Source organism: Anthonomus grandis, chromosome 2 (genome assembly GCF_022605725.1).
Source record: "Anthonomus grandis grandis chromosome 2, icAntGran1.3, whole genome shotgun sequence".
Taxonomy (NCBI): Eukaryota; Metazoa; Arthropoda; class Insecta; order Coleoptera; family Curculionidae; genus Anthonomus; species Anthonomus grandis.
Genome location: NC_065547.1, coordinates 27726698 through 27745525, shown reverse-complemented (window position 1 = coordinate 27745525; position 18828 = coordinate 27726698). Strand labels below are relative to the sequence as shown.

Genomic DNA, 18828 nt, shown 5'->3' with positions numbered 1-18828 from the left:
GGCGAAATTTTGTACCAATCTTCTGTAACATATACAAAGGCCCAGAAAGCTCATAAGCTTAGTAAGTCGTGACCAATTTCGAATGTTTCTGGATCAGACTTGACACCATTTTCTAATATTACGTGACCGAGGTAGAGAGCTCCTTTTTTAAAGAAAGAACATTTTTTAGGAGTTTCAGATTGGCTTCTCGCAATTTAGCAAATACCTCTTGAACGTTTTTTAAATGATCATAAGTATTTTTAGCAGTATAATGACTAACCATGCTTCCCAAGTCATTGTACTTAACACACAGTTTCCATAAGTCTTTCAAAAATGGCTGGACTATCAAAGTCAGCCGAGGATCGGTAATGGATCTAACTTTTGTTTTTGCTATTTATCAACTATATTGCTAGTTTGGATATTAAGGGTAAAAATTGTCTCTTCATTGATGATACTAGTTTCACATCTATCCACCAGGATATTACTGCACTTCATAAAACTATAGGATCTAACGAATTAGTAATCAATAAACTTCTTGTGTCTTCATTTATTAGAGCATTTACGAAACTTCAATTTGAAACATAGCTTCGGAATTGCTCGAGATGTTTGTTTTATTGGATTATCTATAATGTGAATTCAATGCTGCACTAAATTAGTATTTTCCAGGTATTATCATACAAGAAAAGCACATTTTTTCTCTTTTAGAAATAGTAATTTACTACTCTTGTCAAAAGGTTTTCTAATTTCATAAGCATTTTTAATAACTACCGCTACTTTATCAGAGCATAAGCCAATGTTCTTCGTCTGAATAATTTCTGCCACTAGTAATAATTCAATAATTGGAATCCTTTTTCCATTCGCTCGCTGACTCGAGGATTAAATTTGGTGTTGGTGAAATTTTGCAGTGACCTACGATGTTCAGCTTCATGATAGTGTGACTTGATCCTGCATCTGCCACTCTGTGAGAGGGTTCAAGGTATCATATTTTTCCTGGTACTACCAAGCTCTCTTCAAGACGTGGCAGCCGGTTTATTCTTATACCTAGAGCTTGGTAGCACCCAACTAGCTGGCCCTCATAACCTTTATTTTCCTGGTTCATCCAGTCTATCAAGCAGCGGAATGGACTTAGGTTTTCAAGCAAAAAATAATTAAAGTAGTAGAGGTCGATAGTTTTCGCTTGCAGAAGAAGAGAACATGGAACCGCCAGCGTAATCTCAATTCAAAAGCGGAGAATAACAAAAACAAATAGGTGCATTGCCATAAAACAAGCAAGCAAGCAAAACAAACAGGAAATCGAAAATGTCCGAAAAAAAATGATTTTCTGAAAAGAAAAAAAGGAAAAAGGAAGATTGAGAATAATAATGAGTATGAAGATTTTGAGACTGACAAAATTCTTAATAAGAACAGAAAGATATGGATATGTTCAAAGTAAAAGATATTATAAAAGACGATATTGTTATCAATTACATAGCCAAAAAAGGAACTTAACCCAGACGATATAGAGATAAAATAGTTTAAGTCGAAAATCGATAATGTCAGATTTAACCGTTTCATGGTTGAAGTGAATCTTGATCCGAAGGATATGGTTTATGGGTGAGTCATTCTGGCCAGTAGGGTCACTGGGTTTTTAGAGCTTCAATTTTTCTCTAGGGCGAATTTTTTTAGAAAAGCGTCCAATTCATTGAATAATGACTCAAATCAGAACATTGGGCGTAATATAGCCACTCTTTCTGTCACAGATCCGCAATCTATGATAAATCATGGCCTGTTGCTCAATAAACTTAGTGCGGTTGGCTTAAGAGAAGCATGTCTAAGTAGAAGACGAAAGTCAACTAATAAATAATTTGATAAAAAAGAACGAACTTCTTCCGGTGCTATCTTCTACCTAGAGCTTGGTAGATCTCTAGACCAGCCATGAGTCAAAAGTTTCGAAATTTTTAAGGTAAGTTATTCTCAGGGCATTGTTAGTATCTGGATCTCGAACTCCATGAATTCGGTACAGGCGAAAGGATAAGCCAGATGTACTAAGCGAGACAACTCAAACTGTTGTATCCCTTCCTCAGATTGTTATTTCGTTGATTGCAATAGTATCTGGTATACTTGCTAACGGGACTCATTGTACCTTATCTCTAAAGAATGTACCAGCATGTATCGTAGTTTAGTGGTTACACTTTCCTTGTTGTTTCCAAGATCAGGATGGACATGCTTCAATTTATGCCTCAATAGTTCTATAATTTTATCTTGTAGAAAACTAATTAAAATGGCATGAAATGCAATCCGTTAGAAAGATTCATGGAACAATTCAGAAATGCTTAGAAGTTCCTAAATTGTTTTTACCAATGATGACCAATAATTTCAAGAGAACAGTTGCAGTCAAAGCAACCAAGTATACAAAGTCGGTCAAAGAAAATTGAGACTACCAGGATTAACAATAAAATAACCTACATAATTTAAGTTGGGGTCCGAATGGAGCCTTTAAATAAAATGAACCACTAAAAACTAGACTTTATAGAAGAAAATGCTTAAATAAACGTAAGTAGAAACTTAAATAAACTTATCTGATTAACTAAAGCTACAAAATAAGAGCAAAACAGTAAAAAAACTTTGAAAACAGGTAGAAAAAAGGTAAACTATTGTAAATCTCTGTATTTTAAATTTTCCAGAATTCGTATACTTGCTTGCTTTAACTGTCATTTTTAAATTATTCCATGGGTCTTTAAAACAGATCGCGTTTCGTGACAAGTCATTCAGCGTTAATTGTTTAGTCAGTTGAATAGAAACAATTAAACGACAGTCAACGCGAGTCAGGTTAATTTTTGATGTTGTCAATAAAGGTGTGTTCCTGACATAAAAGAGTATTCATGGAGAAAGTATAGGAGTGTGTTTCTGAATTATGTTACAGTTGATGTCAGACATAAATGATAATTAGAAGCCCATTTTAGTGGATGGTTTTAACAACAAGTCAGGCCAAGAAGAAGACCGAGAAATTAATGGAGCTGCTATTAAGGAATTTTGATGAACAGAAAGTAAAACAACAGGAAAGAGATTGTAAAGAGATAAAAGACAGAAAGAGGAACAATACAGTACGCAGAAGGAACAACAAGAAGAACGAGATAAAAAACAAAGACAAGAACAAGAAGAATGAGACCATAAACAGAGAGAAGCACACGAATAACGAGACAAGAAATAGGAAAATTTAATTTAGACAATTAAATCCGATTTGAACAAAGAAAATGTATACATAATGTATCATGAAGCCCATGAAAGATGACCTTAAGAAAGAAAATGAAGATCAAGACAGGAAACAAGAACACCATTTAAAGAACATGAAAGAAGACTTACGGAATTTAAAAGAAAATCTTAAAAAGAAAATCTTAAAAGGGAATTTAGAATTAATTAAAAAGTCTGAGAGAGCGTAGATGGAAAGGAAAAGACATATCTGAAGTTTTTGAAGTTGTCCATGACAGTGTTGGCGAAGGACATTTTAGAGTCAGTAAGACCTTGGCAAAAGTGAGAGAACGGTTTCATTGGCTGAACAGACATGAAGATGTTAAACGCTGGTGCCGACAGTGTGAGTAGTGTTCGTCGAGCAAGGGCCCAATAATCCAGACTAGAGGAAAAATAATGCAGTAGCAAAGGGTGCACCACCCTTTGAACGAATAACCATAAAAATAGCAGAACCTTTGTCTACTAGCAGCTTTAGAAATCGATATGCTCTTGTTGCTATGGATTACTTTAGTCAGTGGCTCGAGGTTTATCACATTTGAAACCAAGAAGCAACTATAGAAGCTGAAGTGCTGTTCAAGAATAGGATATGCCGATTTAGTGTCTCTAGAGAAATACATTCAGACCAAGGAAGAAATTTTGAGTTACCAATATTCCAATAAGGAAAAAGCGCGGCAAAAGTTGTCTTGAGATGAACTTCGTTTACTTTTGGACATTATTACTGGAATACCCCATATGCCTGAAGCCCGTGAGGAGTACGTCGATCATCTATAAGGGCGTTTTCAAATAGTCCACGAAGGAGTACGGGATAAGCTTCACCTAGAAGTTAACAGAATGATATAGTTACGTTAGTAGATTCGTTATGACATAAAGACAAATTCTGCCAGTTTTAATCCTGAGGAAAGAGTTTGGTTATTTAATCCAGAGAGGATAAAGGGCTAAAGCTGCAGAAAGATTGAAATGTCCATTCCATGTGGTCATTAGAATCAACGACGTAGTGTACCGGATCTAGTAAACATCGGAAAATTGTAAACATCGTCCTGCTAGCGCCTTATCATCTTTGACTCTGGAGGTGTTATTTGATCGAAACGATTAAACTTGAGAGGGAAGCAGTATTATGACAATGCAAATACGTTAATTATTTTCAAAGTTCCTGTAATATTTTGCTCGTATTTTGTAGTTTAAGTTAATTAAGTTTAAGTTTACTTAGGGTTCTACTTACGTTTAGCTTACTATTTTAACCTATAGTTTTTGTAGTTTATTAAGCAAGGACCTCAAGCAAGGACCCCACTTATGATTCTAGACTTTGTAATTTGTATACTTCCTTGCTTTGACTGTCAGGCTTCTCTTAAAATTATTAGTCATCGGCAAAAACAATGTGGATAATTCTAAACATTTCTAAATTGTTCCATGGGTATTCACTAACAATAAAGGTGTATCGCTAACATAAAAGAGTATTCCTAGAGTAAATGCAGAAGTAAGAAGTTTCTGAATTACGTTACAATAATATTACAAGTTTTGTCTTTAATCAGAAATACCACTTATTACAAATGAACTAAAATACCACATCAATCATTTTTTTATCACAGTATTGTTTTTTTCTATGTAAGTATAAAGTTTTCCATACATTAGGATATAAATAATTTTTAAAAGCTAATGAAGGCCAAATAAATTATTGTACGACTTCATAATACTTATGTTTTTACATTTCTTGATAAGATTATTAATGCCCTATTTAAGGTTCTCAGCAATAATATCACAACCATAATGTATTGTTAAGTATAGAAAACATGTGTAAGTAGATTTATATATACAACAAAAAAAATAAAAATAGATATATTGGACGTTACAAAATTCGTTGCAAATATTATAAGAGCGTATTGTTTGAGTTAAAATAAGATTTTTTCCCTACAAACATGTATCCTAAAAGGCTTCTCAGACCAACATCCCGCATAAATTGCTTGAAGAAAATCGATTATTCTGAGCCGTAGCTGGAATCATACATCAATTCTTCCGAAAATTTGCATGTGTTCGTTTTTTGGCTGCTCTTTTTATTTTCCTTTCCAAAAATCGTGTAAATCTAATTTTAGAGGACGACTCAGGGAAGCTTACACTTCTGATGGCCTGTATCTTATGTTTCTGATAAGAAAATTAAAAACCTAGACACCACCTAGTTAGCTATTAAAGAAACTTAAAAATTTTGGTTTCTTGCATTTTTTCGAAGCAGATGTGGGCAGTGACTACTTTAATTCTTGTCAAGTCAAATTAATTTTATCGAAAAAAATGCAAAAAACGATAGTTTTAAATTTTTCATGGCTAATTAGATGGTGTTCTAGATTTTCAAATCTCTTGTTGGACATATTCGATATGGGCCTTCATAAGGGTAAGCCCCGTAAATTCTTCCCTAAAAGTGGCTTTACAGCATTTTTGGGACGGAAAATGTCAAGAGGACCTAAAACAATGAGGACTTGCAAACTTTCAAAAAATTGGACGCATTACTGTAGCCAGTGTTCCAAATAATCGATTTTCTTCAAGTAATTTGCGCGGGCGATAATAGCTCTGAGGGGGTGCATTTTAGGACACATGTTTACAGGAAAAAAAGTCTTATTTTAACTCCAACAATACGCTTTTAAAATATTTGCCACCAAATTTTGTAACACCCTGTATATATACAAATAATTATTCCAATTGAATTATTAATTAATCAAATCTTATTTAGCTAATTAGCTAGTTGGAGTGTTGTGTATCAAACAATAAACTTTATTTTCTGGCATCTAGAGTGTCTGCAGGTACAAAAATATAAATGGCATAACTATACATTCACCACCACAAAAAAAGGAGCAGATGACATTTTATACATACATTTTTTTAAATGTTTTGCGATGTATTGTTCTAATAACATACAAACAATAATCGTTCGTTTATTTGAACAAAAAAACAATCAAAGAGTCTCGTTGACGTCAATACTGGGGTATTGAAAAAAATGGATGGTTTTGTTTGCTGATGACTTGATATTTAACCTGTATTCTTCTGATGATCGTGGAAGGGTATTGCAAAGACCATAAAAAAACGTTTTGCATAATGCACTTATGATTTGGGCTGGAATTTCTCTAGAGGTACGCACAAAGGTAAACGTCATTCCGAGAGGCTCTTTCGCTGTCAGGTATTTAATGCAATTCCGCAAGATTTTGCTGTTCCGTATATTGACTTTATTGAAAATAATTTTATTGTGCATTATCACGCCAAGCACCACATCGCAAGAATTACTCAAGATATTCCTGTCTTGGAGTGGCCAGCGTTAAGTCCATATGAGAATCTAATTGGATATATTTGCGTCATACTTGGGCTAAGACTACGCAGCTGTGTTGCTGTTGCAATAATTTATTAAATCACTTTATTTTCCTCTGTTAAAATTGAGTCATCATTGACAACATTCAATACTTAGCTTGTTTATCAACAATATCCCATGTGTAGATGGTGCCCTCAATCCAAAAACAGTTAATGCTTATTCTAGTGTATTCAATGTTCTAAGTTGCTCACCGATACTCTTTATCAGGTATGTAATGTTAAAAATTTGTCTTTAATTGATGTTTTATGGCTTTGTTTAATGTTTTATTGATATCCTGACAGACTTATAAGATGTTTGCTAATTAATTTGCAAATAATAACAGTAAACATTACGCCCCGTCAAACTTTATATTCTACAAAAAAGATATGCGTGATAATTTGGAGTTCAAATATCGGTCTCTACATTAAGAAAGAGGTGTCGTCGATGACCAGTAAGTACCACGACCACAACCTGAGCGCACAGTTCGTTGAATACAGTGGGCAGAAGAGCACATGGCTTTAGCTGCAGAATTTTGGAACTTGCTGTTTTTTTCTGACGGCACAAGAACTTGTTTCGTGCAGAAATATGTTCTAAACTAAGGTCGCACATAATTAATTTATCTTCAACGCACAATTACGTCACAGATACATTAGAGAGATTCTAGGGCCCTACGTCAGACTATGTCGAAGAGCTTTGTGGTGAGGTTTTGGCTTTTATGGCCTCACCGTACCAGAATTGTAAATGAGTATCTGACATCAATAGTTTGGACGGTTCCGCACTGGCGCCCCATAGAACATGATTGTTACATAAATCGACGTGCATTCATGCTGCTAGGGAAGAATGGCACAATATTCCTCAAACAATCTCCAATCAAAAAACAAAAAAAATAAGATAAGAAATTCATTTCCCAAAAAAAACAATATAGATAATTACTAATATGCATAGTTTTGGGGCACAATGGGCAGAACTACCTGTTTGTGATAAATACTGTGGAAAAATTAATATCATTCAATAATTAATTATTAAACAACAAATATGTATGTGCAGTAATAATAATCTAGAGAAAGATATAAAATTTAAATTAAAATATGATGCGATTGAAACAGGATATACCATAACAGATGCTTTCGAAATTATTGAGCAATCATAGATCAATGTTATTATTTTCATGTAATTGTTATATTTTTTTCACGTATGTTTAATACTTTAGATAGAATAAACAAAATATATCTTTGAGTTGCAGCAAACGAAATGTTAGGCACATGAAGTGTGTTGAGTTTTTGAACCTTGCTTCAATTGAGTGATGGTTGTTCCTGATGTGGAATGTATTATTTCTAAAGCTAAGCCTAATAACTTTTTTCATAAACAATTGACCTAACTTAAGACATTTGGCTCCTTAATAATATTAATATTAAAAAAATTATATTATTTTTGGGTATATTTGATTTTTTAACATTATGGTTTTTATTACATGTTTTTGAGTTACAAATAAGGGTGCTCATAATCTCTAGACAGTATTGGCATGCATCTCCAGATTGCTATATGTTAGTTATTCGATGGCTCATGGACTCGAGAGCATGGACTATATGAGCTTTTCAAGCAACTAGAAGACAGATACGGATAAAACAAATCAGAACTTCGGAAAGTGATCTCGAAGACCGCCTAAAGAAGATTGAGTCATTTTTAGCTAAAAAACCTAAAAGACCATTTCAATGTGGGAATTGTAATGAGGAGGGGCACCTTAAACGTCAATGCCCCAAGCCTTTGAGAGACCCAAGGAACCAGGAAAACTTCAACTAGTCAGCTTTATGAGGCGCTATAAGACTAAGCCGGCTGCCACGTCCTAGAGAGAGCTTGATAGTACCAGAAAAAATATGCGGCCGCAAATGTGAGATGGTGATGGATACAGGATCAAGTCATACTATCGTAAAGCCGAACATCGTAGCTCTCTGTAGGATTTCAGAACCACCAAATTTAATTCTGGAGTCCGCGGATGGAAAAAAGATCCCTATTCTTGGATTACGTGAAGCTACAGTCACCATTAGCTTAACCAAATTCCAACAGCCAGTACTTGTGGCAGAAATCATGGATGATGCCATATTGGGACTAAATGTTATGAATGCCCAGCAGTTTAAAATGGATGTATATAACCGGATATTGACGACGAGAAATGAATAGGTTTTTATGCACCGGCTACATGAACATAAAGGAAATACCAGAGTCGTTAAGTTATATAAGGATATTCCCATACCAGCAAATTCAGAGGTGGTGGTTAATGCCACAACTGGAAGAAAATAGGGAGAAACTGATGCTGAGTCAAGGAATTTTTCTAGCAAAGACGTTATCTACGCAGAAGAAATCTACTGTTTTATTTCGAATGGAAAATTTAAAAGGATATGATCAATACCTGAAACAAGGAGAGAAAATTAGCGTATGCTCTGAAGTAGTGGCAGTCATGAAAAATGCTGATAGAAGTCGTTATTTAAGCAGATCTTTTCCTGTACGTTTACAAAACCTTTTTGAAGAATCTTCTGCCAATAATTTAACCATGGACCAGTATAGTAAATTGTGACGTCTTCTTAAAGAAAATCAAGATGTGTTTTCCTTGCACGATAATGACCTGGGAAGTACTGATTTGGTGCAGCATCGAATTAACACTGGAGACAATGCTCCGATGAAACAAGCACCTCGAAGGGTTAGTAAATAGTAAGAAAAGTAAACAAGGTGAAGTTTTCTCAATGCTGTATAATAGAAAAGACAAACCGGAAATGAAGTCTCTCAAGAATACTACTAGGCATAGGGAAAACACAAAAAAAATAGATATTATATGCAACCTCTGTTGTATACCTTTTTTACAATAAACTCTTTATAATCTTATAATTATGCTCAATTTGCCTTTAAGTTACCCTCCTACCCCTATTAAAAATATCTATTCTAAACACAAGAGTTTAGAATTGTTGGCCCTAAGTGCATCCAATTCCGCACGAGCTATGGGAGGTCGTGCGGCTCTAGTTCCTGTCCCGTAAGTAGAAAACATGGCGATTATTATTTGAGGAAGTAAGAACTTCATAAATAATTCCATATAAGCAAAATTAAATTTTAAGGAAAGGTAACGTAAAACATAAACTCAACTAACAACAAATCCAAAAACCATTGGCAATGCAACAGCGCGATTTTTTACCTGAACCGAATCAAAGTCGGTGCCACCCTAGTGCAACAATTTTTTTCCGATGGAATTCGCTATTAGACTCATACTTTATTTGTTTAAATTGCAAAGATGATATATTTCGTAATTTTAAAGCCGTTTCACTTACAGATTAATAATCATAATCAACATTTAGTGCAAAATTACCTTCGAAATAGGCCTATTTTACCCAGTTTACAGACAGTCAAGTGAGACCGATTATTAATTTTATATTGGTGAATTACAATTTTTAGTGCTTTTTACTTTAGATCAAGGCCTAAATCATAATGAGGGATATTTAGGCTACTTGCTAACGCCTAAGTTGCTTTTATCAAGAGGTAATCGTCTTTTATACCTAAGAACTTTAAGAAGTGCTATCACTGATCTGCCATAAAATTTATAAAGTGGTCCCATCAAGAGATTTCTAAAGCCCACTACTAACATCACAATATGTAGCAAACCTGATTTTATATAGGTGGAGCTGCTGGTATTGTAGAACCTCAAGCAGGTCTCAGGAACGGGAAGAAACTTGGCAGAGATTCAAAAAGTTAATAAATCATAAAAGAGACCATAAATCCTTAAAGAGACTTCTCTCTTGTGTGCTTGCTTAAATAGTCCAATGTAGCTTAAGACAAAGCTTTGAAGAATCTTGCAAAAGTTTTGAGTATGCAATGACATGGAGTGTGGACAAGACTTCTCTGGTACTTGCTCATTAAATAAACATATTTTCCACCATAAAACATATGCAAATTTTGTGAAATTAACTAAACCAAAGCACAATAAATAAATAGTAGGAAAATCTTGGGACTTACCAATGTAGATTGGCCTTTTTCCAGACACTGACACAAAACTTAAATGCTGGATAAAACACCTTTTCTGCACTAAGGCAAGATGGTACTTAATAAAAAAACAGGATTAAGCTACCAAGACTAAGGTGAGTTTTGACTTAATTTTTGAAGTTCAAATCGACAAAAAAAACATGAAGTAGACCTTCTCTGAAGGCAGCTTCTGTTAAACTAGAATGTTAAGATTTTTGCACCATTCATCAGCATAGTGGGGGAATTGGATGGGAAATAGTGGGTTAATAAATAAGAATTGTTCTATGATCATTAACCACTGCATTGCGCTGCATTAAACCTAAAAAGTGAATGTATCACATAAAAGGTTTTCTTTATCGGATGTAACATTATATTCCTCACTATCACCAAGACACACAGAGATCCATATTTCTTCAAGTGAATTGTCAGCAATTGGCAAACGATGGGATTTTAGGGTGTTGCTTACTGCTATAGGCACACCCCCGCCTCTACTTTTCGAGCTGTTGCTAGTGTTGCGGCCCGTTCTATACACGCAGTAGTTGGATTTAAGGAATTCACCGTCGTTGACTACCGGATCCAGCCAAGTTTCAGTTAGGGCAAGAATGTGGTACTCTTCCGATTGAGCAGCACAGAGAAATTCCTTTAGTTTTAAGCCCCTCACGTTCGGATAAATAAACAACACAACGTCTACTGTGGACGCTGAGACAGTGTTGGCTCTAGCTGAAAATTCGGCCCTCAGCCCTGACTGCGCCTTGGACAAAATTCCTTAACCGCTATTCCTGCTGGCCAGAGATTCGTGTCAAGTAGTCCCTTTAGTAGGGACTCTTTTACCCTTATCTTAAAGGATATAACATCCTCATTCTTATCCAGTGTGACACATTTGAGATGTGTAGTTGCCTTTCAATGTAGTTTAATATCTGTTGCTCTGTAGTGTCTGGCTTGCACCTACCCAAATACAGCCACTAAAGTCTATCAGCTGCAGTCAGTGAAGAAGCTTCAGAAGAAGTCCCAATGATGGCAGTCTGCCTGCTAGGATTGGGTCGATGGATAGATTTTAGTGTTGACCTGGGCTGTGATTTTGCTTCCGAATTGGCGTCAGCCATTGAAGAGCTACTAGGCCTGAATCTAAGTGGAACAACTCTTTTTACATAGGTATGGGCTACTGTTTCTGTTTCTATAGGCAAATAAACAGTGTTATTTGGAGATATTTGAGAGGTTTCGTTAGTTGGGAGGCTGGATGACTTTGATGGGATAAGATCCTTCAGCAAGTTTAAATTCTTTTCCAGTGTTGTCAACCCGGCCTCTAGTGCTTCGTTTTTTGCTTGTAGTAGCTTTATTAGTTCAGAATCGCTTTTAACCCCTATAGCGGAAACACCATTTCCTCCGACTAATTTCTTAGATCTCTCCTGGAATGCAATATTAGCATCATGAAAACCACAAGATATTTGGTTGATAATTTTGTTCTAAAAGAATTAGAGAACCTCCTTCATTTGGGCTTCTAGAAGAATAGCAGCACTCGTTGAGAAGCTGTTTTCCTTACTGGTTATTTACAAGCTAGGTTTGCACACAGAACATACAAAACACATAACTCTACTCTTCATTTGAGTGAGTTGAGCATTACAAAAATCACAAACAATCCTATATTTTATCTCCTTATCTGTTAAGCCTGCACCACACCTTCCGCAAGCCATGATATAGAGCAAAATAACAATAATTTGGCACACTCCCAAAAAACTCCAAATCTGAGAACACGTTGACTTGTAGATTACTATTAAAAGTCAAATAAATCCAGTTCTCCACACTCGTTGGTTTAAGCAGTTTAAACATCAATAAAATAAATACCAAGAATGAGTTATGTATCCCCATTCTACTTATTATGCATTTATTTAGCTTAGCTAGCATTAGTATTTTTCTATTCACTATTATAAATAGATGTAAATTAAGATTAGAGTTAGTTCTTTCTGTAAAGTTGATTGTTAAACTACTTAATAAAATTATTTTTTAAAAAGAGTTTTCGTCTTATCGACCACGTAATTGGCGCAGTCGGTAGGATAGACTAAAAAAGTTCGTGTCGAAAGTAGGAGAATACAAAAGTATACCGAAAAAGTCGTCCGATCGTTTGTTTTAACAATTAAAAACAAGCCTATCGAATCAACGAGGTATCCATAAGACGGAGTCAACCAAGAATTAACTCACGACTAGGGGACCGTGAACAGCATCGTCCAGAGCCCTATTAGTACGGACAACGGGACTACATCGCCTAGAGTCCATAGCTTAAGAACTGACGAGGGGACCGTAAACAGAATCGTCCAGAGCCCTATTGGCACGGAAGGAGGACAAAAATCGCCAAATTCCATAATTAAGTATCCATGTTAAAAGCACTGTAACTTTCATTGTAAGTAATCCTTTATTTTTACCAAATATCCTTATTTATTGATTTATTGATATAATATCTGATTTGAATTTTATATATTTATTTCTATTTAATATTTAACTCCAAAAAACTGGAAGATACTTATTTAGATAGTTTAGTAGAACTTTTTGATAGTCTAAAATTAAAATCTTTTAAAATGGCGCAACCAAATTATCAATTGATACGTTATCAAGCTGATAACATTTAAAGCTATGATGGAAATTCAAAAACTTTAAATAGATTTATTTCTTCATGCGAACACTTTCTTACTAATCATCAAAATCGTACAGAACCTAATCACCCTATTAACATTTGCCTTTTTGACACAATAATAGGAAAACTAATAGGCAGAGCAGCTGAATTAGTAGCTGAATTAGTAGCTCCTCGAACAGAATTAGATTCTTGGCAGAAAATTAAAGATGTTCTCATAGTTACCTTTTCAGATCAAAGATCAGAAGATTGTTTAGTTCAAGATATAGTTAACATGAAAATGGATAGAAATGAAAATCAAAACAAAAATTACAAGATGCTAGATCTTTATTGTTTACTAAAATTAGTAGCTCTAATACAACAGCAGAAATAAAATTACTCAATATGATGATTTATGTCTAAAAACTTTTATAAATAATCTTAATTATCATATGCAATTAATAGTTAGATTAGAACAAGCACTTTCATTCGTTAAAGAAAAAGAAAACTTTTTACAATTTAAAAATAGAGCAAATAATTTAAATATTAATAATAATCAACATAATAATAATTCTTCAAACTCTCAAAATAAAATTAATAAACCTGTTATGTTACCTTTAAGCTGATAATGATTCTTTTAATCGTTTAGCTAGAAACATGAATAATTATAATAATTATCAAAGATTTAATAATCAAAATAATAACTTTAGACAGCCAAACTCTATGCAATATCGACAACAACAAAATAGATTTATACCTAATACAATGTATCAACACAAAATAATAATTTTAGAACATTTAATAATAATAACAGAAATGATATCCCTGAACCAATGGATAGTTGGATACATCCTCTTCAAATTCTAGAATACGATCTATCCAAAGACCAAATCAAATTTCCAATCATAATGTCGAATTAAATGAGGAAAAATTCTCACAAAACAATGATCAAGAAATTTATGACCCATTCAAGAATTATGACCCTAATTTTGACTATAATCAATATTTCTTTGAAAAACATTCACAAGAAAATTGAAATGAGAATAATATAATAAATGATCAAGATAATGATGAACATGAAAATTTTTCGTTGATCCTGAACTCCAAAGAACAGATATAGTATTTCTAAATACTCACATAGCTACTAATTTACCAATACTAAATATACCAGAATTAAACGTAACTTTTGTAATAGATACTGGCAGTGGTAAAAGTTTTATCAAACCCTCAATTGCTTATAATGTTTACCCAAATAATATTTTTAATGAATATTTTACAGTCAAAACTGCACATGGAACTTCAATTCATCATGAAGTGGTTGATATTCCAATTTTGCCATGTTTCAATATTAACAAAAATCATAAATTTTATTTATTCAATTTTTCAGAAAAATTCGATGGTTTACTAGGTATAGATTTCTTTATGGATATAAATGCCATAATTAATTTTAAAAATTCAACCTTAGAAACACCCACTGTAACCTTGCCTTTAAAATTCGATACAGCAAACAAAGCAGATAACCCTAAACGCGTCCTTGCAGATACAACAAAATTCATTATCTTACAACCTCGAATGTCGCAAAAGGTAAAATTACCAGTGAATCAAAAAGATGGCATAGGCATATTAAGTTATAAAAATTTTAATGGAGCAGAAATGCCAGAAGCTCTTGTTACAATAGAAAATTATTATACAACAACAATTATAACCAATACACAAGAATTTCCTATTAAAAGTTTCAAAACCTTTTAACGTTGATATTATTAAAGAAACAGAAAACAATTTTATTGAAAAAATGGAAACCTACTTAACAATTAATCCTGAAATTGATAATAAATTAAAAGCTAATTTAAAAAATTTAAGATTAAATCATTGTAATCAAGAAGAATATAATGCAATTCGTAAACTCTGTTATGAATATAGAGATATTTTCTATTCAGAAGACATACCTTTAACATTTACTAATCAAGTTAAACATAAAATAAACCTTACTGATGATTCTCCGATTTTCACTAAAAGTTATAGATATCCAGAAATTCATAAAACAGAAGCTTAGAACATTGAAAGGCTAGAAGTAGCATGCCGTGGAACTATGACAGGTTTGTTTGCTTGCAACATCTCTGATGCAATGATGCCAAATGCTTATAGAGAAATGGCAAAAATCACTTTATAATATTATTAAAATTTTCAGTTGTTTCCGAAGGCTCAAAACAATACTACTGCTCCCCTTTAATAAAATATCAAGCATTTTTTAAAAATACTCTATATCGAAGTCAATATTAACTTTAAATAAATGAAAATAAAGTACGAAAAAACGAGAAAACGGTAATGGCATCGCAACGGCGCTCGATCGCATTGTTGATGCCACTGATCAAGCACTCTCTACCAGGGATGTCGTCAACAAATATTTACCTGATAAATTTTTATTATTATTAGAGTTTGAGTATAAGTAATATTACCATTTATGAGCTATTTATGTCTTTTTTTAACGGACTTCGTTAGAGGAAGGTCCTAATAAAAGGCACCATTTTTATCAAAGCATTTTTATGGAAATTAAATATTTTATTAATATAATATTATAGATTTCTTAATAAATCATGTTTTAAGACACAAATTATTAACATTTTGCAAAATTTTATTGTTATTATTATATTGGACAAAACTCAGTTTTACATCACTTACTTTATATCACATAATATATACTTCTATGGTGCTGACTTTTTCAAAGGGACAGTATTGATTCAGCAGAAAGAGTTAAAACTACAAGGATGTTCAAATTGTAAAGGAGTTGCAGGTTTTTTATAGGTTATAAGATATTTATTATGAGTATTAAGCCTGTACAATGGTTTTCAGACATTTAACAGTGACCTATACAGGGTGATTCATTAATATTGCACGAAAATAAAATGCCGGTTTTTTTGGGTTAAATTATGACGAAAAGTTCCTATAAACATATGTCCGAAAGTGCTTCGTTTCCGAGATACAGGGTGTTCAAATTTTCTTAAAAAATGGATTTTTTATTAATATCTAAGAAATGCCTTTGCTGTTTGCAATGTCATTCACACCATTTCTGGATATCTTAATGATGTATCTTTTTGACATATGACAGTTGATTTGTTATTCCAGGGACGTGCCCACGGGGTAAGCGGGTTAGGTTTTTTGTACAAAAAATAGCACCTAGTAGATTTTTTGAACCTCCTGTACATTTTTTGGATGACGCAACTAAAGATGGAATTGTTTCAACTCTTGGGTGTTTTTCGTATCTCCCTCCGTTTTCGATAAAAAAATTAAGAATTGCTTTTTTGCATCCCTCTGTAAAAATACAAGTAAATGCTTTTAAATCACGCGAAAGCAAAGAAATAATTTTCTTCCTAAAATGTAATACTTACCTATTCATAGTGTCGAATATCAAGTACAGTATTAACAACTGCTGATCTAAAAAATACTGCGGAATGTTGAAATTGTAAATACGTATTAAACAAAATTTAGTAAATACTATTATCGTTTTAGTTTTTGTCGCATTCTTTTCGTTGCTTTGAAAATGCAATAAATAAAATACCAGTTCATTTAACATTACTAGGTGTGGCTCAGTGATAAGGTGTTGTTTTTTTCCTGTCAAGTAGACAATTTCCTCATTTTTGTCTAAAATGGAGTACACTTATAGTGAAATGTGCGATATGCACTTTGTGTATGGTCTTGCTAATGGTAATTCACAAGCAGCGAGGCGTATTTACGCGGACAAATACCCTAACCGAGTACTTCCTCATAGTCAAATGTTTACTCGCCTCCATCAACGTCTCAGAGAAAGTGGAAGTTTTAAAAAACTTACAGTCGACAATGGACGGCCCCGCACAGTTGCAACCGCAGAAGCTGAAGAAGCAGTGCTCCACGAAATCGAGGATAATCCTTCAACGAGTACAAGACAGATTGCTGCCACTTTAAACATTAGTCAGCCAACAGTGTTTAGAATACTGAAAAATCAGCTTTTGTACCCGTATCACATCCAGCGGGTACAAGCACTTTTGCCAGACGACTATCCTCATAGAGTGGCTTTCTGTCGATGGTTATTACAACAAAACATTGTAGAAAATCCTCCTTTTTTATCAAAAATACTTTTCACGGACGAAGCTAATTTCTCCAGGAATTCGATAATGAATTTCCATAATAATCACATTTGGGCAGATGAAAATCCACATGGAATAAGTGAAAGTCGCCATCAACACCAATTTTCACTGAATGTTTGGGTTGGAATCATTGAAGACCACTTAATTGGTCCTTTCTTTTTGCAACAAAGGTTAAGTGGAGAAGTGTATCGGCGTTTTCTTCAAGAGGAGTTGCCAACACTATTAGAAAACGTCCCGCTTGACTTAAGGTACCAAATGTTTTTCATGCATGATGGCACTCCGGCGCATTTCAGCTTAATTGCTCGACAGTATTTAGATAGAGTATATCCCAATCGTTGGATAGGTCGTGGAGGTATACAACCCTGGCCTGCGCGATCTCCCGATCTAAATCCAATAGACTTTTTCCTCTGGGGCCACCTCAAGCAATTAGTTTATACCACCCCCATCGAAAATGTTGAAGAATTAAGAAATCGTATTATTGCAAATTGCGATATTATTCGAAACACGCCAGGGATCTTTGAACGTGTTCGCCAGTCAATGCGTCGCAGGACAGACGCATGCATTGCAGTTGGAGGAACTCATTTTGAACAACTCTTATAGCGTACGTTTCTTAGTCCATAGCTTTTCATTACCTTCATCAATTTACTAATGTTTATTCTAAGAATTTAATTAATGTACCTAAGTTTAATTAAAACTATTTTTCAACAGGTAGTACAGTTAATGTCATGTCAAAATTCCAAATTACCGTATTTACTATTCTTCACCCTGTAAATCGATAAGTAGGCATTTTATTATGTTTATTCAAGTTTTTTCAAACGTTTGCATTAAACTAATTTTTTTATCGAAAACGGAGGGAGATACGAAAAACACCCAAGAGTTGAAACAATTCCATCTTTAGTTGCGTCATCCAAAAAATGTACAGGAGGTTCAAAAAATCTACTAGGTGCTATTTTTTGTACAAAAAACCTAACCCGCTTACCCCGTGGGCACGTCCCTGGAATAACAAATCAACTGTCATATGTCAAAAAGATACATCATTAAGATATCCAGAAATGGTGTGAATGACATTGCAAACAGCAAAGGCATTTCTTAGATATTAATAAAAAATCGATTTTTTAAGAAAATTTGAACACCCTGTATCTCGGAAACGAAGCACTTTCGGACATATGTTTATAGGAACTTTTCGTCATAATTTAACCCAAAAAAACCGGCATTTCATTTTCGTGCAATATTAATGAATCACCCTGTATAATACCTAATACTAAATATTTTATCATATTAATTTATACTAAAAAACAAAGCTTACCTAAGAATAAAGACTATGTACAATAGATTAGATTAGATAGTTTATTAGTAGTAATATACAAACAAGTACTTTTACAAGTCAAATAAAATATGTTGTATGTTTGGCTTTTTCGAAAATTATGTTATTATTTCTTAAGTATTTTAATAATGACTTGAGACATCTAACTCAATTTCTTTGGGGCAAATTTGTTTATTGCAATCTTCGAATTTTAATTTTTTGTTCTTTATTTTTTTTCCATAATTTGGTAACAAGTGATTTAGCTTTT

The 18828-nt window shown here is 33.7% G+C and overlaps 1 protein-coding gene across 2 annotated transcripts in view; it reads left to right on the top strand.

Annotated features, from left to right (window-relative positions):
- The window catches only part of LOC126733442 (major royal jelly protein 1-like), a 78302-nt gene that overhangs the window by 25379 nt on the left and 34095 nt on the right, over positions 1–18828 (top strand). The window contains exon 1 of one of the 2 annotated variants that reach the window (XM_050436751.1): positions 4898–4998. The exons of the other annotated variant lie outside the window; for it this stretch is intronic. Coding sequence (XP_050292708.1) covers positions 4995–4998 — 4 coding nt within the window. The 5' untranslated portion in view covers positions 4898–4994. Of the gene's footprint in view, positions 1–4897; positions 4999–18828 lie in introns of those variants that run through there. 2 annotated transcript variants of the gene reach the window in all.